This window comes from Archocentrus centrarchus, chromosome 17 (assembly GCF_007364275.1).
Source record: "Archocentrus centrarchus isolate MPI-CPG fArcCen1 chromosome 17, fArcCen1, whole genome shotgun sequence".
NCBI lineage: Eukaryota > Metazoa > Chordata > Actinopteri > Cichliformes > Cichlidae > Archocentrus > Archocentrus centrarchus.
In genome coordinates this window covers 5,671,278-5,696,029 of record NC_044362.1, presented here as the reverse complement: position 1 = coordinate 5,696,029, position 24,752 = coordinate 5,671,278, and the positions used below count along the sequence as shown (strand labels likewise).

Below are 24,752 nucleotides of genomic sequence, written 5' to 3'. Positions count from 1 at the left end.
GAGACAGACGCCCTCTCCTACTGGTACCTGTTCCAGGCCGGTTCCAGGCCATCTTCTGCCGTCTACTGGTGAGGTGCGGTGTGTTACCCAGCACACTGGAAAATGTGGCAGCACAAGATGACACCATATCCCTGTCTGTATTTGAGTTGTCTCTTTCCCTGCAAAAGAAACTTAAGAGCTTTCATCCCCTTTTGCCAACATTCCTGCAATTGTGTGTGACCATAGTTATCTACCAACCTGCTTTCTTATCCTTATAGACAGTGCCCTTGTTTATATCTCAAGGTTGGTCTTTCACCAGGTTTTGAAAAAGCTGCTTTGTGTGCTCTGGTAGTTTGGTGACTGATGCTGTACCTGCATCATTTGATCAGAGCCATCACTTGCTTACACTAACAAACAAAGAAGTCTCCAGTCTGTATGCCAAAGTATCCTTGGGTAAGATATTGAACTTCGAGATGCTCCCAGTGTATTCATCAGAGCATGAATGTGTGCAAACGTTAGACAGAAAGCACTTAGATATAGAAAAACATGCTTGTATGAACATGTGTGTGAATGCAAATGTGTTGTATAAAGCGCATTGAGTGCTCAAATAGAGTAGAAAAGCGCTATATATGAACTGGTCCATTTAGCTAGAACACTGGTTTTAGCATTTCTCATTTCCCAAATTCAGACAGCCTCTTTGTAACCTACACCTACTTGGAAAGCCCAGGTTGTATTTGTTATTGAATTGTAACTGTTGCCATTTTAGCCCGAATAATTTTTGGGCCACAGCTAAATGATGCTGAGAAAAAAAAAAAAAAACAACTACACCCAACAATCCCAAAATCTTCCATACAGATTTCTGTACATATGTCCATTCATATTATGTGTTGGCAGAGAAATTCTGAACTGGAAAGAGTGTTTCATAGGTTTTGTGTTTTCCTGTTACTTATCACAATACCACTTTAAACTGAAGAAACAAAGAAAGCAAATTCACGTCAACATGGAGAAACAGGCTGGCTTATTTCTGTTAATGTTAGCATAGCATAGAAACAGTGTAGAGCTTTCACTGCTCTGAACTCGGTCAGACTCCCACAGCATTATGAGCACATCCATAAATTAGCAACGAGTAGGAGTGCACTTCTGGCTGTGGGAAAATTGCTTTCCCATTGAAACATCATTTACTACTCTTGTCTCCATTTGATGTTAAAAAAAAAAAAAGACCTAACAGCTCTTACTAATCCCATTAGTCAGTCAGACAAGGAACACATTCACCTAGTTTAGTTATGTTTCATTTGTGGAAACTACAACACTGTTTCCAGAGACACTGCCTCAAATGTAAATAAAAAGAAACTACAATAATCTGCAATTCACTGAATGCCTACGTTAGGGATGACCCACAATGAACCGCCAATGGTTCAATGGCAAAAAAGAGAAAAAAAAAGAAAGGAAAAAAAATTGGAGCTGGCCTCAACAAACCCCGCCATTTTAACTGATTTGAACTTTGTACACCTCACAAATATGTCACTCCAAACATTCAAACACTGAGATAACACATCAGTTCTCTTTTCCATGCCCATAATTTTCCAAGGTTTAAAAAGTCAAAGTAAAATAACTTTAATTTTATGGTCATTTTCATTTTTTGTAAAAGTTTTATCTCTTATAATGAGAATAGGCAATTTGTCGGGTGGGCAATAATAGGATGATTGATTGGTAGAGTCAAAAGTTGTGTCATATATTCACATATCCTGATCCCAATCAAATGTTACATGTCCATGGACACTAGTTACATGATTTTATGATTCTTACTGCAACAAACAAGGTCTTTTTCACCTGTAATATGGCCAAAAATGTGTTAAATTGAGTTTCACATGTTAAATTAAAGTAGCCTGCAAATCCAGAATCTGAATCAGATTCACTAGTATCAGTTTGGTACTAGTTCTTGGCCTTCCACAACTGTGTATCGAATATCAGATGAATCCAGTAGGTTTTAAAGAATTTTTTGTTGTTGTTATTATTATTTTGCCCTATGTGAAATCTAGGGTACAATTGGCTACATGGTAAATGGACTAGTTCTTATTTAGCGCTTTTCTACTCAAAGTGAACACTCAAAGCACTTATACAACACGATAGCATTCACCCATTTATACAAGCATGTGTTTCTAGGCTAAGCGCTTACTGTCTAACGTTCATACTCCAACGCTTACGTCGAAAAGCAAATTGGGGTTCAGTATCTTGCTCGAGGATATGTTGGCATGCAGCCCGGAGCAGCCAGGAACCGAACCTTCTGAACCTTCTGATTAATAGGTGACCTGCTCTACCTCCTGAGCTACAGTCACCCCAGCTCTTTTTGATCACTTTTTATTTCACCGTAGAAACTATTAACCTTGCCTTGTTTTTTTTATTCCTTCCTTTTTATTTTTTAATTCCTATCTATCTATCTATCTATCTATCTATCTATCTATCTATCTATCTATCTATCTATCTATCTATCTATCTATCTATCTATCTATCTATCTCTCTCTCTCTGTGTGTATATATATATATATATATATATATATATATATATATATATATACATACACACACACACACACACACACCATCCGGGGGAGAACAAGTAAACAGAATTACACTAATGAGACAAGGGAAGCAAAACTAAACATAACACATACGGGACAGGAGGCAAAATAAAACAGGAAGTGTGAAAACAAGGAAAGAGAAACACAGACTTGACACAACACACAGAGAAACGCCCGGGAAGTAAAACCAAACATAAAACTCTATACAAGGGACTAAAACACAGGGAACAAAACAGACAAAGGAACACAGACTGATCAGCAGGAACATGGAGAACACTGGAGAACTGGGAATCTAAAATAACTAAACTATACTCAGGAACATGACTCTAATAACTAAAGCAAGACCTGAAAATACAAACTGCAAACCTATAATAAAACTAAGGCAAAAGCTTGCAATGCATTTAAAAAAAAATGTAACACAGTGTTTACCACTGTGTGTTTGCATTTTATATATATATATATATATATATATATATATATATATATATATATATATATATATATATATATATATATATATATATATATATATATATATATATATATATATATATATATATATATATAACCTTACTGGGGTTAGGTTAATTGGCTAATCTAAATTGCCCATAGGTGTGACTGAGTGCGTGAATGTGAGTGTGAAAGGTTGTCTGTCACTCCGTGTTAGCCCTGCAACAGGCTGGCGACCTGTTCAGGGTGTACCCTGCCTCTCGCCCTATGACAGCTGGGATAGGCTCCAGCCCCCCCGCGACCCTTAACAGGATGTGCGGAAGCGAATGGATGGATGGATGGATGGATATATATATATATATATATATATTAGGGGTGGGACTTTAACGCGTTAATTCCGATTAATTAATTAGGGGGAAATTAACGCGTTAAAAATTTTAACGCATTTTAATCGCACTTTGCACCGTGGAACGTTTCTCAGTGCACGAGTTCCCGGCATACAGATTATATCGACGCACAATGTCCAAATTAGGGGCCGCATCCTGCGAAGGACCCGGCCCACGTCTTTCGCAGCCCACGAACACCACAAAGGCCGGAAGTGAGCGGCTAGCCTTCATATCAGCTGCCGTCACCTCTGCGTAGCTCATGTCGCCTAGCAACCGTGAGTGGGAAGCACAGCTGTGTAAAAACAGCTGGTTAAACTGAGAATGAACTTTTTCTCCTTTTTGTGGTTTAATTTTAAGTCTTTAATTCAAAATAAGCTGTTAAAACAAGCATAACACATTTCAACATCAAGGAATACAGCTGAGAGAATGATTAATTTCCAACTATAACAAGTGAGACATTAATGTTGAATAAAACTATCCAGTTATGATGCTAAACTTTAATTTCAGGTGTTTGCTTATCACAGGAGCACTTCCACCCTTCATTGGTCTGTGTAGTAGACTGGTGGGAAAATGAACAAAATTTTGAAGTTTAAGCTTATGTATATTGATTCATTCATCAACTAAACTTAAATTAATATTTCTCATGTCAAATATTGAAATGCGATTAAAATGCGATTAATTTCGATTAATTAATTACAAAGCTTGTAATTAATTCGATTAATTTTTTTAATCGAGTCCCACCCCTAATATATATATATATTAAAAATGGGTGTCCAAACTTTTGACTTGTACTGCATGTTAGACGTTATATATTCAAAATGACAATTTTATAAAATAATTACATTTCCCACTTTTAAAATTTTGTATGTTGTTTTTTGAGTCTTTCAGTGATATGCAAATCATTACATTCTGTTTTTATTTAATTTTACACAGCATCTAAACTCTTTCAGTACAAACAACTGTAATAAGAGTCTTAATTTTGTATGAATTGCTATCTACATATGTACTCGTGTAATCACAGTCCCTGAAAGCAACTGGCATATTAGCCACTGATCTTACTTTGTTAGCCAGTGTGAAGACTGAACAGGTGGAGGCGTACTTACAGTGACAGTAGGTGCAGCAAAGGCCAAGCTGAAGAGCAGAGGGAGAGGGCAGACTTCCTGTCTTGGGAGGATGTACGGCAGAGACAGACTGCGGTCATTACAAGTGTACCCAGAATGCACCGGCTGGAAAATATCTGTCAGCTCCAGGAAGTAAAGACTGACAATAGAGGAGGCCAGGATAGGGAGCTGTAGAAAAGAAAGAGACCAATACAAAATAAATGAAAAAACTGTTCACTTTTTATACATACACTCACTGGGCATTTAGTTTAGGTATAACTGTTCAACTGCTTGTTAACACAAATATCTAATCTGCCAATGACATGGTTGCAGCTTAGTGCATTTAGGCATGTAGACAGTGGCAGTTCTCCGGGCTAAAATGCCTTGTTGATGCCAGAGGTCAGTGTAGAATGGCCAGACTGCTGCAATTGGTAGATCATAAATGGACTGTTCCCTTTCAGTCAATTCAGTCGTGACAACACATATACAGTACCAGTCATGTGTCCAAACCTTTGACTGGTACTGTAGTATGGGATATCACGTCCCTGCACATCCTGGCTGAAGACACTTCTATTTATGCCTTTAAGGCAGATGACCTGTGATGACATATGGGTAGCCCCAACCCTCACATATATACCCCCATCATCACAGTCAGCCCTCAGTTCTCATGTTCTTCAAATTGCTAAGAACAGAGCTAACTACTGCTAGTTAGCTTGGTTGTCTGCCAACTTGAAGTTAGCTTAAACGCTAACTTAACTTTTGCTTTGCATTTTGACGTGTACCAAACCAAAGCAAGCAAAGCAGAAATCTTCTGTTCGCCCCTGTCCTCACTTTTCATGACTAGGACCAGCACGTGGTGTACCCTGTCTGCTTGGGGGTTGTTCACACAAGGAGAATATTGACTGAGCCCGAAGCCTGTGTGTTTTGTCGCCAGCTCCAGTGCTCAACCCTGGAGAGACGGGCAATATTTTTGGAGAAAGTGATATGAAAAAACAGCTGTTGCATGATATGACCCTCTTCTCTCTGCATCTGGGGTCCCGGCTTCATCTGAAGGCGAGGGTTAGCTGGTCGATGTCCCCGCAATTAGCTGGGTGGACTAGTATGTTGATGGGTTAGCTGAAGATGAGCCAGAAACCATGCAAGAGCACTGGCCAGCTTTAGCCTGAGCTAGCTGCTCACCAGGATGATGATGTGTCTGGACTTGCATGGTTTACCAGAGTATGAGCCCCTCAACTCTTCTGTCCAAGCATTGCAGATTCTCTACATCTCAACTGGAAAAGAGTTATTGGGCTCAGGTGGGTATTGCCTGTGCCATGAGCACTATGGTCCAGATGTACCAGGCGACAGACAGCCCAGTGCTGCCTCTCCTTAGTGAGGTCAGAGTCACCACAGATTACATTTGCATCAGTGAGAGGGATCTGGACTGTGGTGCAGCGTGAGCTGTACATCAAACACTTAGAGCTGCTAGCCGTATTTTTAGCTCTCAAGCATTTTTTTCCAGTTCTGCTGGGCCAGTCAGGACAGAAAATTGAGTAGTGGACCCCAGATGCAGAGATTACATAAATAGGCAAGGAGGGACACACTCCCTTAACCTGTTACAGATGTTTCACTCTGCTGCTGGTGCAATGTTCATTTTCCATTTGAATCTGGAGATGGAACTTCCTTCTGTGGATACCACCAATTCTAGTGGCCTTATGATGGCCAGCAAAGTCGTGGTATGCAGAAATAATGAGTCTGTTGGCAGTGAGGCCCTGGCAGCTTCCTCTCTGTGGGGACCTCCTCTCTCAGACAGGAGAGGGGATTCATCCGCCCCCAGGATCGTGGCGACTGCATGCTTACCTGTCAAATGGTCGAATTTGATAGCTGAAGGTCTGCACCCAAGCATAGTGGCAACAATCCAGAGTGCTAGGGCTTCATTCAGGCTTGTATGCACACAAATGGCGAGCGTTTGAGCAGTGGTGCCAGGCCCGGCACATTCTCCTATTCCAGTGCTCTATTGTGAATGTTTTGACATTCCTGCAGGAGCAGTTGGATAAGAATCTTTCCTTTTCTACAGTTAAGGTCTATTTGGCAGCTATATATACTTGCCATTTTGACTTTGATGGGGTGACGCCAGGGGCGCATCCCTTTGCCACATGCTTTTTGAAAGGAGTTTGCTTTGCTGAGACCTGTGATTAGGTCCACTGTTCCCTCATGGGACTTGACTTTGGTGCTGGAGGCGCTTTGTGGCCCCTCTTTTGAACCCAGTGAGTCTGTAGATATGAAGTTTCTTTCATGTAAGACTGCGCTTCATTTCACTTTGGCTTCTGTGAAGCAATTGCGTGACCTTCATGCTTTATCTGTGTATCCTTCTTGCACACTATTCTCTTCTGATGGCCTCAGGGTTGTACTCCACTGGAATGCCGCATATCTACCTAAAAGTTAGTCCTGCAGAAAAGGGTGAGTGTGTCCAAACTTCAGGGAACAGAAGTTATAGACATATCTGTTCGATTTGCGCACTAAAAGCGCTTTATACAACATGTCTTCATTCACCCATTCACACACGTTCATACAAGCACTTTTTTCTGTATTTCTACTTCTAAAAGCTTTCTAGCTACCATTCATGCTCACATTCTCACACAGATGAGCGCATCGGGAGCAACTCGTGGTTCTGTATCTGGCCCACAGATACTAGCTGACCTTCCAATTAGCAGATGACCTGGTCTACCTCCTGAGTCACAGTCACACACTGTTGCCTTCCTATCAGCTCAAGCTGACAGGAAGGCAACAGTAACTCAAATAACCACCCGTTACAACCACCATATGCAGAAGAGCATCTCTGAATGTATCCAACCTTGAAGCAGATGGGGTCCAGCATCAGAACACCACACTGAATACCACTCCTGTCAGCTAAGAACAGGAAACTGAGGCTACAATTCGCACAGGCTCACCAAAACTGTACAATAAAAGACTGAAAAAATGTTGCATAGTCTGATGGGTCTCAACTTCTGCAAGGGCCAGAAGTTGATATAAACAACATGAAAACATGACTCCATCATGCCTTGTTTCAACAGTTTAGACTGGTGGTGGTGCAATGTTGTGGGGGACATTTTCTTGGCACACCTTAGGCTCCTTAGTACCAACTAAGCATTGTTTAAACAACAAAGCCTACCAAGTATTGATGCTGACCATGTCCATTCTTTTTTATGACCACTGTGCGCCCATCTTCGGATGGCTGCTTTCAGCAGGAAAACACACCGTGTCATAAAGCTCAAATAATTTCAGACTGGTTTCTTTGAACATGAAATGGACTCCACAGTAATCAGATCTCAATCCAATAAAGCACCTTTGGGATGTGGTGGAATAAGAGATTCACATCATGGATGATGATGATGATATCATGCTAATATGGACTGTATGGACCCAGTACTAGCAAGGTGTAACTAATAAAATATGTGTGTGATCTGTACTGAGGATAGGAAGCAGGTAGAAGAGAACCTGGAGAGGTGGAGGTGGAGAGAAGAAAAATGAAAGTCAGTAGAAGCAAGACCGAATACATGTGTGTGAATGAAAGCAAGAAAGTTGGAAAAATATTGAAGGTGGATGAGTTTAAATACCTGAGGTCAACCATCCAAAGCAGGGATGATTTGTGACAGAAGGACAGCAGCAAGAGTGAAAGGAAAGGTTTACAAGATGGTAGTGAGACCTGCTATGATATAAAGTTTGGAGATGTGGCACTGACAAAAACACAGGTGGAGCTGAAGGTCACAGAGTTGAAGATGCTAAGATATTCATTTGGAGAGACAGGATTAGAAATTTATATATCAGAGAGACAGCTCAGAGACAAAGTTAGAGAGACAAGGCTGAGATGGTTTGGGAAGGAACACAAACCAAAGCAGTCAGTATGATTTAATTTTGTACAAGATTAATGCAGCGCTATCCACATGCTATAGTGCTAACTGGCTTATTAGTAAGTGTGGTGTGGCTCACATAACATGGGAGCTGTGTATGTCTAGCTCTACACACAGGAAGAGAGATCAAAAAGACAAAGAGTAGCCTTTAGTTAACTTAAAGGATAAAGCAAAGGATGGTGCATAGAACAGCTAAGCAGGTAAAAAAAGAAGTTGTAACATTTGCTTACTTGTTTGTTCTCTTTTTTTAAAATTCTTTACTTTTTCCAAGGCTTTTGTTTTCCTTTCTTTGTAAAAAAAAAAAGGTAACAGAAACAGCATGCTAAATATGCAAATCATCTAACTCAAAAAAAAAAAAAAAAAAAGCCTGTTTGGCTATTGGCAAATTTCAGATGGAGCCAGACAATCAAGGAGCACATGGAGAAGGATACACAGATACCAGAGGGGTATACTATGAATAAAGTTCAACATAGCCATGCTTTCTTTGTCTTAGCTGGAGATAACAGCTATCACAATGGTGGTTATCAACAGTGGGCTTTTAGCTTTCTGCTGGAAATTTATTTTCTCAGCAAATCAAAGTGAAATTAATTTTACTGACTGAATAGTTGATGTGTGTCCTGTATTCTAGTAGCTGCAATTCCAGCAGCGTAAAACAGACTAAGCATCAGATTAGAATTAGAAGTATAAAAAAAATTATATTTTTTCCAAATCACCAAATTAATACATGCACATTCCCATGACAAGGTGATGCATAGTTTGAGTGTCATTCCGTGGTTTTTAGTAAGATAAAACTTATAGCACATATAAAACGTATACACCCAGCAGACAATCTATTGTGCTTAAAACATATTGTAAATAAAATAATCTGCGAAGATGTGGTGCTTCCAGATGATTTTAAACTGAAACTCAAAACATAACCTGCTCCCGACCAGCTTACATGTTCAGCTTCAGTTCCCGCAATGATTTAGCCAGGTAAAAAGAACTGAGTTTAAACTCCACAGAGCTTGCTAACACATTAATGTTGCTTCAAGTAAAACTTCTAGTCAGATACTCAACAAACAGTAACTAGAACTCATATACATCAACAACTTATGAAATAATAAAGCAACAGGTCTCACTTGTACTTGACATTTTTGTTCATTTATAATACATTTAATTGTTTAATTAATTATTTCATGGTTCCTTCACCACAGTACAACATGAAATCATTTAAACTGTCACTGCAGCTCATCAACAGACTCTAATATCTGATTGGTTGCATTGATTGAATCCATTGCATGGATTGATGCATTGGACTTGTGGCAGCTAGGTATCCTAGAATGCACTGTAAACAAAATGGCCTGCTCCCAGTTTTAAGACTCCCCGCTGACCTTTACCTCTCGGTAAGGTAAACATGGGATATAATTCACTTAGCTGATATCTAACAGGTGACATATGATTAATTACATTGTTTTATTTGTTCCTGAGCAAATCGGTTTGGCTGAGATTAAAGTTAAGCTTCATAAATAGATGGTTTTAGTGAACCTTAATGTCTGGAGCAGAATATTTGAACTGAATCATTCACTTGTCTCCATTTCCTGATGTTCAGATGTGTTATACTTATTTATAACAGCTTATTTTCAGTTAAAACTAAGTACAAACTCTGTGTATTTTGAATTGAGAAATTTCCACTAAAAGAACTGACCCCAGACCAAAACAATGGTTTTGAATAGATCAGAGTTAGTCCCACCTCCTGACTACCATGGGTGAGGTTGACAGATAAAATAAACTCATGAGTTACAGCAGCATAGGAACCATGAAATAGTTTTAAATAAAATAAAGCGATATTTTAATAAATTAGTGATAAAATTAATTAATGAATTATTTGTTAATAAATTATTTATTTAGTACCAAGTTTAATTAATTGAAAATTTTAATTTAATGATGTTTCAATCTATTTCATTTTGGCACTTTTGGTTCTCCGTATACCCTGCCATGAAACTGCTTTTCAATCAATTGTCTTCTGAGCCTCTGAAAATAGGAGAGTGGCTATAAAAATGTCTGTATTTCCAAAATGGTTAATGCAAAATTTTTGTAAAATCCTTTAAATTAAAGCTGAATGTCTGCACTTCAATCACGTCTTAATTGTTTGCCATGAAATCCAGTGTGGTGTACAGTGGCAAAATTACAAAAATTGTGTTTTTGTCCAACAAATTACAGACCTAACTGTATTTGCTGTTACCACAAGTATTCAAACATGGAAAGAATGTTTGAATTTAAAGTTTGTAATGGAAGGATTTCAGACCAAAAGAGCATGTCTGTAAAATAATGCAAAATCATACTGATGTTAGAAATAAATCATTTTCTATCCAGCATTTTTTTTTCTGGGTCATCTGGACTGAATATTGTTTATTCATTCATATTTCAAACACTTAAATGTCAGTGCTGTGACTGAATCACACCAGCTGTGGTGTTGATGTTTAAAGCCTATGAACAAGCTTTGACATTCCTAAATTGTCCAGCACTCATGGACTTTTTGTGTGACAACATCTGCAGACACAAAAAGACAACTTAGCCACAATGACACAAGCAAAGGCACACAGATTCACAAGGTGAATGCCGTGTTAGCTAAACTGTTAATCACCACTTCATCTTAATCTAGTGTAACAACCCTGAGGCAATAATGCAAATTTGCTTTTTTAATTTCAAAATAGTGATTGTGTACCTCCCCATACCCTCTAAAAGTAGCGGGAGGGATAAATATTAGTCAATTCACTGATGAGCTAAAGAACTGAATATGAACCAAAAACAATTTTGGTCACAAAAATGGTTCCAGCTGCTCTAATGTCAAAATGCTGCCTTTTACTGGATCCATTTCCTGATATCTCATAGACTGAATGATACAAAGTTTAAACAAGACCCATCACCAATGGGGATATCCTCTCACCATTAATGAAAATACAAGATAAATGTAGCAGTCAGCATAACATTACAGCCCTATTTCTAACAGAAACCCTTCAGCAGACATCTTATTACCGTCTGCAAAACTATTTTGCCCTAATTTGGAGGCCCTGCCCTAAACTTTTACTCACCCCTGGGTCAGTGAAGATATAATACATATTCCAGCAAAAACATGCTTTCAATATTAACAAGACTCATTAAATCAAAACAATTTTAAGTATACTGTAAGAAATATTCTGTACATACTGCACTCTGTACAGGGGTGTATACTACATAATATCTTTCTATTTATGTAATCTATAACAATAAGCCAGATATAATGCATACTTACAAGGTATTCACATCATATTATACTTGTGTGTGTATAGGAATATTACGACATAATGCACCCATACTACATAATTTGCTGATATCAATGCATTATGTAAAACATCACTATAATCACAAGGCAACCATGTTGTTTACATTTGAGCAATATTGCTGAGCAGTAGGTATGGCTTTAATATTGCTCAATGATGAGTCATAGTCTGTACTATTTGTGGCCACTATTATACTATACTGTACTATTATAATCATCCCTGACCAACATGTTAGACAATGCTCAGCCAATAAGAAGTTACCATCACATGCTAATCAATAAGACTGCAGTCTTGAACTGATGCTACTATATACAAACTGGCTCTTTAGCTACAAATGTGGGATTTCCCAGTTTCTCACTATCAGCTACTGCCAGCTGTTCAGTGATCGAGGTCAGCTGCTAGATATGGGGAATCTCCATTTCAGTCAATTATGGTCTGATAGGTATAGCCACACACACAGCACAATATGATCACATGATTATGCTAACCCAATCAAGCATAAGAAGGAAGCTGCATATCATTAGCATATATGATCATATTATTAGCAACCTGAAGTCCTCCATGATGTTTATGCTCCACGTTGGATGAATACAGCCAAAGTGTACAAAGGGTACTAAACATTCAGTAATATAAATATGGTGTTGTGCATCTTTGAAGAGTAAAGAACACATACACCAAATTTCATGGCTGTGGTTTTGAGTCTATAGACCTGAAAGGTAAAACCTCATGACTTGCACGGGAGGACAAAAACTATTTTAAACTAGCAGCATGATTTCTTCATATGACCACACTTTGTCCCAGCAATGTGGGTGTTCTTGTCTGCATTTTTTTGTCTCTATCATTAAACTAAAAGCAAGAGTTCATGGTATTGCCATTAGTTTGGGGTATTTTGGCAGAAGCCAAACAACTATAACCTGACCATGGTGTTATAATAAAAAGACAGAGGATCCTGTGTGGGCATGAATGTCACATTAAACACTTAACATCAACTGAGTTATGGTTATGGGCTGGGTTATGGACTCCGAGGTCTAAGTCATCAATAATGTGTGAGGTAAGTAAGAGGTAATCATCTGAGAACCATAAATCTCACCAAAGGTGAGTCTTCTCACAGGTCTTGAATAATCAGGCCCCATCTTATCTCAAAGACCTCATAGTCCCATATCACCCCAATACAGCACTTCGCTCTCAGACTGCTGGCTTACTTGTGGTTCCTAGGATACTTAAGAGTAAAATGGGAGGCAGAGCCTTCAGCTTTCAGGCCCCTCTTCTGTGGAACCAGCTCCCAGCTTGGATTCAGGAGACAGACACCCTCTCTATTTTTAGGATTAGAATAGAATAGAATAGAATGCCTTTATTGTCATTATACAGGATGTACAATGAGATTGGAGGGCCACTCCTGTTCAGTGCCATGCAACAGAAAATCAAACTCTCTAAAATAAAAATAAAAATATTATAATCTAATATAATCAATTAGGCCTAAAACTTTCCTTTTTGATCAAGCTTATAGTTATGGCTGGATCAGGTGACCCTGAACCCTCCCTTAGTTATGCTGGAATAGGCCTAGGCTGCTGGGGGGTTCCCATGATGCACTGAGTGTTTCTTTTCATTCGCCTCTTTACTCTGTTTATACCCCACTCTGCATTTAATCATTAGTGGTTATTAATCTCTGTCTCTCTTCCACAGCATGTCTTTTGTCCCGTCTCTCCCTCAGCCCCAACCAATCACAGCAGATGACTGCCCTTCCCTGAGCCTGGTTCTGCTGGAGGTTTCTTCCTGTTAAAAGGGAGTTTTTCCTTCCCACTGTCACCAAATGCTTGTTCATAGGGGGTTATTTTGATTGTTGGGTTTTCTCTGTAATTATTGTAGGGTCTTTACCTACAATATAAAGCACCTTGAATTGACTGTTTGTTGTGATTTGGCGCTATATAAATATAACTGACCTGAATTGAACTGACCTACAAAAAAGGCTATTTACTGAAGATCAGTAAACACACTAATAAATCTTGTTATTTTTTCATCACTGTAATCTGTAATCCATTATTTCCATGATTCTGTGAAGCCTGGAATAATTTCTGCCTTCATTTCAGGTGAGAGATACAACAAATCCTTCATGTGTAGGCAGGTTTACAAAGACATTTCATGAATTTGAGTCAATAACACCTCCAGCAATCCCTGCTTCCTGCTATAAAGAGCTGCTCAACCACCCACAACAGTTTCAATACTCTAGCTTGGAAACTCTGGGGAACACTTCACACTGGTCATGTCTTCAGTGAAACAGTTAAAAATCTGAAACAACACAATGTACTGCATTATCAACACAGGCAACCTAAAGATGCCAGAGACCCATGTTGGTATACTGGTTAATGGGCAGTAATTTCTAAGTATCAAGGGCTAATTAAGAGATATATTACCAGTGTTGATGTGGTTACTCTGCTGACTAAAGCATGTTGGCAATAAAGATTAAAATTTTGAAGCAACAACTCCTAGATGTGCAGAAAAGATTGTGAGTGACTAACCTGAGGCTAATAAACTTGTCAGAGGGCTGAAGGACCAGACTCATGTTGTACACATTCTACCCAGTTCTGATTACAGGACTTCAGAAGCAGAAGGGGATCAGCTGACCTTGGGGATAAGACTGTAGCAAAAAACATCTCGTAACTTACTATATTACCTAAAAACTTAATGAGCAAATATACATCTTGAACTCTCAAGTAGAAGCACAAGATTTTGTGGAAAAGATCAAGGAAGGCAGTGTAAACACAGAAGCCAACAGTGTTGTTGCCAAATCTAATTGTCATAATAATACTAATATCATCATAAGAAAGAGCTAAAAATGTCTAAAAAGTTTTTAAAAAAGAGGCTAATGGGCTGGCTGACGATTAATGCAGCTATGTTAGAGACTACAGAATATAGTGTCTGTGTGGTTAGATTCTCATAAGATTTGAGGGTGTTTGAATGGTATAGCAGTCTTATCTTCTAGGCCTACATTTAAAATGCTTACTTGTGCTAGAGATGACCATACATGGAAAATTTTGTAATATGCATATAATGAAACACCATGGGAGCTGTAGTTGTGGAATGCTAACATAATCCGTGTTTTCCAACTTGGTTGAAATGATGTGTCCAGTAGTTTCAATTTCCCCTTTAAGCTCAGAAAATGGACCTCAAGATCAGGTTTCAGCTTTTGAGAAAGAGCACAGAAAGATAAGAAATCCATTCAGACATAATCCACTGAAAACTGAAAGCCTGTGGGATGCCAGCCTGGAAATGGGGCAGCACTCTGTCTTTATGTTTGACAGCTTTAGTTCAGCTCATGCCAAACAGATGTGTGCACCTACAAGCCAAGAGAAGAAAATTAATTAATAAAGCTGACTTCCCTGGAGTTATCAAGGTCACTGACTGACTCAGGGTCCATTCGGTCTTGTTGAATCACCAAGTATATACAGGTTTGCGACCAGGAACTGAAACAGAATAAAGTCAGTACCAAAAAAAACCTCTGAGTTCAGAGGTTTTTTTGGTACTGACTTTTAGAAAATGATCTGTAATTTACTCCTCCATAAACTGAACCTTAGTGAATACTACATTGTGAATATGAAGTGCTTTCTATGTGCAGTTTTAATAAGAGAGGCATTCTTAGATTATAGCATCTTAAACAGACCATATTCTTGCTCAGTCATACCTCCTTAATAAGATTTAAGTCCGTGTCACTGGTTTTACATTAAAAGTTTTGAGAATTTAGCTGCTGTTGTTCTGTTGTATCTCTTCAAATCAAGACAGCTTCCACCTGTCTGTCTTTCCACATAAACAGGTGAAGATTTCAGCAGGCTGGGGCCCTGTTCACACCTGGCATTACACACATCTTGGGAAGTCCAGTCACAAGGACACAGACAAGATGTCGTTCCACACCTGGCATTAGAAAACACTGCAAACGATTACTTGTGACAGTATGTCCCTTGTCTGTTCAATATATTCAAATAAACACATGCATGCTTTCTGTGGGCAAAAATCAAGTGCGTTGTTGTTTTTAACAGTGATAAGCAGAACTGCATGTTCCAAGGCTAGTCTGCCAGAAAATATAGTGAGATATCAAATACCAAAATAATACAACCTGGTCTTTACTTATCCTGGGCCTACCTGCAGTCTTTAGGTAGGACTTTATATTAGTGCAACAAACAAAACTTATGCCTAGTCTCATTAAGGTTGTTGGTGATGGATTTCCAAATATTTGACAGTCATTTCATGACTATTTAATGCCTGAAGACATATATTTCTCCTTGTTTTTACCTGTGCCTGTTAAGAAATAATACACTACTACCATCAGTAGCGACTGTTGTAGTTATGCACGTAGACAGTGTTTGGCAGCTACCATTAAACAACAAAAATAGAACACATCAGCACTAATAGATGCTGGCAGGACAAAATGTGTGGCATTGTGAGGTTTGCTGCTACTGTACAAAAAAGAAGAAATGCCAAAGATAACTGAAGCCATCAGAAAGTTCTGAAATATGAACAAAACTGAGGTCCAGTGCAAACCCTGCAGGGTGAAGCGAGTGTGTCACAGGTCAAGCAGAGCTGTGCACAGCAATGTAGTCAATAGTATTTTGCTTAAAGTGCTGATCCCTAGTTGAAAGCAGGGCTGTGCCATGTAATACTGTCCCTCATAACAATGCCAGTAGAGATTTTTATGTGACACAAAAATGTCAGATCATATCATCATAGCATTGCCATATATTTATATTCCCTAATGCAATGAACGAGACAAGTCCAGGCACAGCTGAGAGCCAGAGCTGTGTGTCAGCCTCTGATGATGATTCAGTGCCTTAAAAGGGAGCTACTTCAACGACCTACAGTAAAGCACAGTACTTTGCAAAATATACAAGAAAAATATTCCTGCTAATGGTGGAAACAACAAACTTGTTTCAACAGTTGAGCCAAAAACACACCATCAAGCACAACCAGGCTACAAAGATACCAGCAGCTGGTGCTGTGCCAGTCTGCGTGTTGAAGTATCCTTGGGCAAGATACTGAACCCTGAGTTGCCCCCCACCCCCCCAAATCCATTAGAGTATGTATTATTGTATTATTACCATTTTTTAACACTGTTCCAACATGTTTTCTGTCCATTTTGTGGGTCAAATCAGCACAAATTACTATAGTAACCATCAGCCTCAGATTCTCAGATGAATGAGAGTTTTGCTTCAGAATCCCTGACTGCCAACCACACCACACTGCCTCACAAAGCAAAGCTGTGACAACATGAGTGCAGTGGGCTGCAGACGACCCCTGTGTTAGCTCATCACTGAGGTCTTTTCAGAATAATGTGATCAGGTATAAAGCTCTATATAGACACCTATGTCACTGAGAATGACTCACTGCTCTGCTCTCTTCTTGCTATTAGTTTTATTGCATGACGACAGTAAAGATCCCACTTATTCATCAGTAATTTTCATTTTATTATTTCATTTGAAAAAGGAATCGTTACAGTGGATCCAACAACTGAAGGCAGGTCAGTTCCTTAGTCAGTTCCTTAGTCATTTTACAGCAGGTCACACGCTGTAAAAATGACTAAGGAAATGAAACTGACTTTACTTGCACATTGCATTTTTTCACATACCAAAAAATTAAATAGACTAGCTTTGCTTGATCTTCATAACAATCTAATGAAAAAGTGCAAATAATCAGACCCAAAGTGCTTTTAACAGTTTATCACACCAGGAATGTAATACAGCAATGATGCAGAACTGTTATCACTAGCTTGATACTTAGTAGCATGAAAAACCAATATGCTTCATAGTCATGAGCCTGTTGTCTTGATTTACTGCCCAACACACATCTGCTAAAGTGACAGGAAAGAATACTGCATACACACACAGTGCTATATCATTTTTATGGTTTCTCTGTTGTTGTAAATGACATATCTCCCTTTAATCCTTGAGGGTGAGCTATATCATAAAGAGCAGATTAAGTAAATACAAGAAGATACATTTTAACACATGCCAAACAAAGCAAAGCCTTTGTGGCTACTGTGCACAGAGGGAAGCAGGCTACAGTGAGGATGTTTTCCTCCTCTTAACGTCTGTAGCCCTGAATGCAGAGATATAAAAATACACACCATTCAGTGGGCCATGTTGCCTAGCAGCCAGTTAGTGGGTAGGATGGTGTGACAGTGTGTGAGATAGAAAATGTTGGAGACACAGAGCAACTCCATCAGGGAAGGAAGGAGAAATTGTGATTGATCAGGAATGTTTTTTAACCTAAACTGCGTGCCATTGGCAAACAATAATTTTCGCATCAGAGTTCAGGAAGTTTTGGATTCTCGAAAAGGAGCTGAAACTATCTGTAATCACGCACACCGTTCAAACATGGCAACATTTCATGTAGAGCATAAAATTAGCAAAATCTAAATACAAGTAGGCTTTATCTTATTGTCATTGGACATTCATCTAAAATTCAAACTGTCCCTGAAGCTTGGTGGGAGCGTGGTAACACTGTTTGGAAAGCCTGGCTATTGTATTGGGTCAGCAGAAGGCATATATCATATTAGAAAGACAGTAACATATCTGCGTTAGAAAAATGAAACTGCTGTTTAGCATAGAGCAGAAAAAATATCCACTGGCCTGCAAAGTGGGTGTGTGAGTGAATTTGGAGCACAGTGCAGAAGTTGTTTTGTGCACTGGACTGTCAGCATTCTCTCTACGCTCCATCTCACTAATGCCTTTAGATTCAGCTCGCCCCGACCACTGGAACTATTGTGTCTTAGGGCCAGAAACATCCGTGTATCCATTTTCTTATTCAACTTAGGACTGAAGGGGGAGGGGTGGCATTATGCGAGAGGACCATAAACAGTCAATTAGAGATGTCAAAAACTGTACAATCAAACAGCTACTCTTTGGGTGTGATTCAGATTCCCAGACTTAACATGACAATCAGTTTTTTCTTTATTTACCACCTGTCCTTCCTTTCCACTCCTGTTTCTGCCATAGACTATAAAAGAATGCCACCCATTGATTTGGACAGCACTTTGGCGCTTGTCCTTGTTGTTGTTTTTTGGGGGGGTTTGGAGCCAGAACTTGCCATACATGGAAGAAATAGGGTTGAAGTTACCTGTTGATGCTTGCACACATACATGCACATGCATAAATTCCACATGCCTCTACTACTGCCAAAAATTCTTACTCTGTGTTGAAAATTGTATCTGTTAAAATTCATAAAATTCACATTACAACCTATAACATGTGGTACAAGAACAAGTGGCCTACATGAAGTAATAGAAGACACTGAATCAGAAGTTCTTCAAGATTCTCTGAACAGCAACCAAAAGAAATGGCACTGTACAATGACTATTGAGGGATTGTTTTACAAGCACTTTATTTTTGGTGGTGAAAACTCCTGCACAGTGCACAACAGGAAATCAGCGTACAGGGCTGTCCTGAATATGATTTTTTTTTTTTTTTAACCTTTGAAGACTTGGTTGTAATCAGCAACAAATAATCAAAGCTTCGCCCAGCAAGTGGTGAGTTGGTGAGGTGACAATGGCACGTCTGATTTGATAAACACAGCAAAATCCCCATTCACATGAGTTAAAGGCTGTGCTGACATTTCAGCTAGTATTATAAGAAAATGAGTCAGAGAGAAAGCCACAAGCAACAGAAGGACTCTTACTTTTTCTTTCACACTGTGTACTGCTGCTCTCTGTCACGCTCTGAAGTCTCACTGCTAGTTGAATCAATCAGCACAGCAGGGACAGACACACAGCAAGAAGCAGTAGGATACTGTCACTAGATTTAAAAAAATATATATATCTGCAAACAGGACCTGAAAAGTATCAAAATCTAGCAGCAAAGTGGGTAAGCTCGCAGCACTTAGGGGTGGCTGTAGCTCAGGAGGTAGAGCAGGTCACCCACTGATCAGAAGGTTGGTGGTTCAATTCCTGGCTACTCCAGGCTGCATGCTAGTGTATCCTTGGGCAAGATACTTAACCCCAAGTTGCTCTCCAACACAACTGTTGGAGTGTGAATGTTAGATAACAAAAAGCACTTAGCTTAATTAATCATGGAAGTGCTTGTATGAATGGGTGAGAATGGGGTAAATGTGTTGTATAAGCGCTTTGTGTGCTCAAAACAGAGTAGAAAAGCACTATATAAGAACTAGTCCATCTACCACTGAGAAGAACTGTAGCATGATGATAACTCCTGTGTGTGAGCAGGATATGGTGAAGTATGTTAAGTTTCCTTTGGTGCTTTAATGTACTTCAAGTTTCTCTATATTAGGCTACTTCACTATATTTTGGATGCAAATATTGTCTTTTGTACTCCATATAGCTTCCTTCCTTTATAAACAGGCCACAGACACATTAGCTACGGTACAGTCATTGTTTTGTATTTTGCTTCCAAACTGATAGACTTTCTTGTCATTTTGAATGTGGTCTTGAGCAATAGTTCTCTGAAGGTCTGTCAAAGTTTTGTTTTGTCAAACAGTTGCTGGTTTTTCACTCACTTTCAGTCCAGGATTTGTACCCATCCATTTTCAGAGGAATTCTTTGGTTTGTTAAGCCACTTAACACTGACCTGCGCACCACTGGAGCAAAAACACAGAGCATAAGCACCAAATTCAAGGGATCGACCAGACTTATGTCTACACATAACAGACAACTTAGTAACTTAGTCTTTATGCTACTTCCAGCCTGTCTCAAAAATATAATTTGTTCCTATTTCTCAAATCTAAAAAAAAATTCCAAAGAAAACACAGTTTGGTGCAGCATTTCTACACCAATAAGGTGATTCCCAAAGAGCTAATAGCCAACTTAGCATATCGTGATAGGCTGTGCAGTGTGCCCTTAAAAACATGTGAGGAAACTAGACAAGTGGAAGCAAAAGGAACAAGTGACAGGCCTAAAAACTTTTGACAGCAGATGGTCAGTATCTGAAAGTCGTGTCCTTATGAAATAGGGGGAAAAAATGCAGCAAAGAACTGAATTGGGAGATGCATCTGACCCTTCAGATGATCCAGCTACTGTTTGTCAAAAACGGTCTCAGTGGAAGGATGGCTGTGAAGAAGCCATTCTTAAGAAGGGAAACAGGAAGGAAAAGGCTGAGGTATGCCAAATTACACAAGAATCAGTGGAGTGATGAATCCAAATTTGAAATTTTTGGTTCAAACGTGTACAGTCTCAGTAGGTTGCATGGTAAAATAATTATTTGTTGACATATAAAAGGACTGTAAGGACTGAAACATGACTTACTACTAAACTCCACTCCTGAGGTGCATGCAGAGTCTGAGCAGCAACATGACTCAATGTATACCCAAGACATTCAAATCATGCTGTTTACACCCGACTCGAGGAAAATGTGATTTTGAGTGGGGAACAAAAGCATTGCAGACACTGAGTTAAGAAGTAAACACCTTTAAACATCGCGTCTGTGACAAGTAGGTAGAGTATAGCCTGATGCTTAATACAGTGTAAAGTTAACTTAGGAAACACTGCACAAACCCATACAGACCAAGAAATCACCTTTTACACACACTGACCTGTCAGTGAGGAGTATGCAGCAAAAGAGGAAATACTCTCACCATGTTCTACCTTCACACTACTAGAAATATAGGTTATCCAAACAAAGAAGACACTAATGGGTGACCAACACAACTATTACTGCTTTTCCTATTACTATTATTATTATTAATAATAGTGAGTTCTTTTTTTTATGCTGCTAGAAGTGCAGATTGTGGAGCCTACAGGAAGGCTGCTTCACAGTCCGTGGGCGTATGAACTAAATGCAGCATGACTCCAGGATTTAGCATACGAGAGGAGAAAAATTACTGTGCAAGTCCATGCATCACAGTGACCTGTGAGAGACAGATTAAACCCCTAATCTGTGGCTGTTAATGTCCTAATCCTGATTATTAAAAAGACAATGAAAGTAAGGTGCAGCAGTGCGGCATTAAATTTGGGCTCTCCTCACTCTTTTCTGTCAGGGGGCTCTGATCAGTGCGTGACCCATGAGTGATATCTGAGCACTGCTTTCAAATCTTTTATCCCCAACAAATCTGCTGTATCCACAGGGAATCATAATATCCCACGAAGAATGCATAGTCACTGGCTGCAGAAACAACAGGGTAAACAGGAATGTGGTGAATACAGATTGTCAACATCACTGCTGTCAGTGGTACCATTACAGTCCATCTGGCTGCTCAAGTCCATAGCAAAAAGCACGGATGTTTAAGTATGCAGAATGATAACTTCACAGGCTATTTATTTAAATCATTAACTTTGCTCTGGCTGTGGTACTGAGTGTGGTTGCTTGATTCCTTAAGACTGCAGGCCACAACCTGAGAAACGGATGCCAAATTGCACCCCCCCCCCCCCCCCGTGCTGTCCCCACTTCAAAAGCAGAGGAAGCCACAATAACAGAGACCCAGTGACTGAGAGCTTTGCTTTACCAGCTGTAAGAGCCTTTTAAACTGTCTGTCATAGATAGATAGATAGATAGATAGATAGATAGATAGATAGATAGATAGATAGATAGATAGATAGATAGATAGATAGATAGATAGATAGATAGATAGATAGATAGATAGATAGATAGATAGATAGATAGATAGATAGATAGATAGATAGATAGATAGATAGATAGATATTCACCTCTACAAAATAAAAGCAGGGCAGCAGAGTGACGCTGTCCTTGGTCTCCTTCCCGCCTTTCAGTCGCTCCTTGGCACGAGACATCACGAGCGGCCGCTGGTCTCTCCCGCCGCCGGGAGACAGGGAGCTGTACTTGATTCCCGTCGTAATTTTGGAGAAACTGCGGCCGACTCCCCCCTCTACCCTCCCTCCAAGCTCCCAAGCCTCTAACGGCGGACCTCCATCGCCAGGCAAGGTGAGCTGGAAGTGTCGCTGCTTCCTAATGGGGTCCGTTGCCCCTGAAATGCGGTGATCCGTGAGCTTAAAAAAACGTGCCAATGCACGACTCCACACAAGGTCTCCTCCAAAACTGTTCGCCCCGTGTGCTGACACTAAACTCAGAGAGAAAATTCATCGTGAAAATGTGTACGATATTTAGAAGAGAGAAGTCCTTCAGTCACACCGGCCCTGCGCGGGTACCTCAAAGATGCTCACTCACTCGCTCGCTCCCTCACTCTCCTCCAGCTTCGCTCTGTTCTGCTGCAGCAGGTGATCGTGGTTATATTAGCCAAAATACCCAGCAATGCTTCCTGTCAGGGCTTTCAAAATAAACTTTTAAAATATATATTTTAAAATACATTTTTTAAATTTATATATATTTATATATATATATTTTTTTCTTCTTTTTTTTGGGGGGGGGGGGGGGGGGGGGGTCCAGCCAATTCTCGCTAACTTAACATAAATCAGCAGTTTCCTGGAAGAGAACAGGAAAATAGACGTCTGACTATGCACCTGTTTAGCCAGGACAGCATCCTGTAGTTTCCGTTTTATGTTACTTTTTTTTTTATTATGCTTCTACTTGTGAACAGTTTTTCCTAAGAAGTCTATGGATTACATAGATACCAGACCGAGTTATTCAGAAAAAAATATTGTTTTCTCAGCATGTTGTAAGTTGGATCTGAAAAGTGGTAGCTTTGCATTACAGACTGTATCCACTGTTATTTCACCCACTGAATTTGAACTCTACAGTTTGAACCGTTTTTGAAGCCAGAATTGACTACATTTAGATGAGACACGAATTGCTAAATTATCAGCTAAGCTGTACATAAATTGTGGATGCAACACAATGACACATATATCTCCTAATTTAAAGTTAAGTAACAGACCTTGGATAGCACGACAGATTATTTCTCAGGTAACTCAATTTAAAATGCTCCAAAGTGCACCAGCAGTGCAAAAATGGTTATACCACACTGTGAACATGTTTTTTTTTTTAATGCACTACAGTTTGGCATTACATGGGAGTTTATGCAAACTGACTCACTTGACTAATAATTTAGACGTTTAGAATTGCTAGAATTAACCTTAAGATAATTTTGCGTCTACTTCTAATTTGCAGCTTCAGATCCCCGTTAAGGTGCACACACTATGAATCCTAAAGGTAACTGAAAACACAGACAGGTAATATATTTTGAGACTGCAGAACGTTTTAAACATAAGCAGGATTCTCGCTAAACACATTTGAGCTCTTAAAGTCCGGGGTTTAAAAGAGCCGCATGCCCATTTAAAGGGGTTATTTCCCAGACAAAAAACAAAGGTAGGTGCATGAGGACCGAGTAAATCATGCCTATATGTATGATGAGGTACTGTATAGTGAATTATTTTACATAAATGTTTCCACCATTAATTGATGCAAAAATGGCGCACAAATTGCTCCAGAATGCATTCTCCAGACTGCTCACCAGATGTGTCCACCCGAGTTAGATGTGAAAGTCTATATTTTACCGAAAGAGAACTCCATCTTCCTAATACACAATCTTCGGTGGAAAGTCTAAATGATCGATGGGCGTGACGTCACGTGTTCTAAAAACCTATTTTCCGCAGCGCGTTTGAATGACTGTGAACGCCCCTTTCTCTCACAGCAGAACCGTACCCGTGATAATATGTGGGACGCGCAGCCCTCGGGACACGCGGGCACAGCGCAGTGGGCCAAGATATGGCCCTGGGACACAGCCTGCAATATGCTGTCAGTGTTGTGACAGGCCACTAGGTGATCGGTCCCATCAGCCACCCTCAGCTTTTCGTGAGGAGAGAGGGGCGGAGTGCAGGCTTGTATGGAAGAAGTCGCTGCTCCGGATAATACTGTTTACAATAAATACATATAAAATTATTTAAAAGCATTTTTCCGCGCTGCATTTTAAGTACACAATGAAATGGAAATGTCTATTATTTATATAGCACTTTTTAACATATATTCATACAGTGCATTCAGCTTTAACAACCCCACATATATTAGCATTTTATTATCACCAAATAACCTACATGTATATCTTTGGACAGTTCATGGGAAGTCTTTGCTTATGCTTATGCATAATTGTTAACCCTCTAAGGGAGGGGGGTCAAATACGCTTCCCCCAGGGCCAGAACTAATCTGGTCCAATGGCTGGCTTT

At 39.5% G+C, this 24,752-nt stretch overlaps 1 protein-coding gene across 1 annotated transcript in view; it reads right to left on the bottom strand.

Moving 5' to 3' along the window:
• The window catches only part of LOC115796508 (phospholipid phosphatase-related protein type 4-like), a 62,730-nt gene extending 39,910 nt beyond the window's left edge, over positions 1-22,820 (bottom strand). The window contains exons 1-2 of the mRNA XM_030752936.1: positions 22,323-22,820; positions 4,498-4,683 (exon numbers count right to left, since the gene is read on the bottom strand). Coding sequence (XP_030608796.1) covers positions 4,498-4,683; positions 22,323-22,406 — 270 coding nt within the window. The 5' untranslated portion in view covers positions 22,407-22,820. The remainder of the gene's footprint in view (positions 1-4,497; positions 4,684-22,322) is intronic.
• Positions 22,821-24,752: the final 1,932 nt, after the last annotated feature.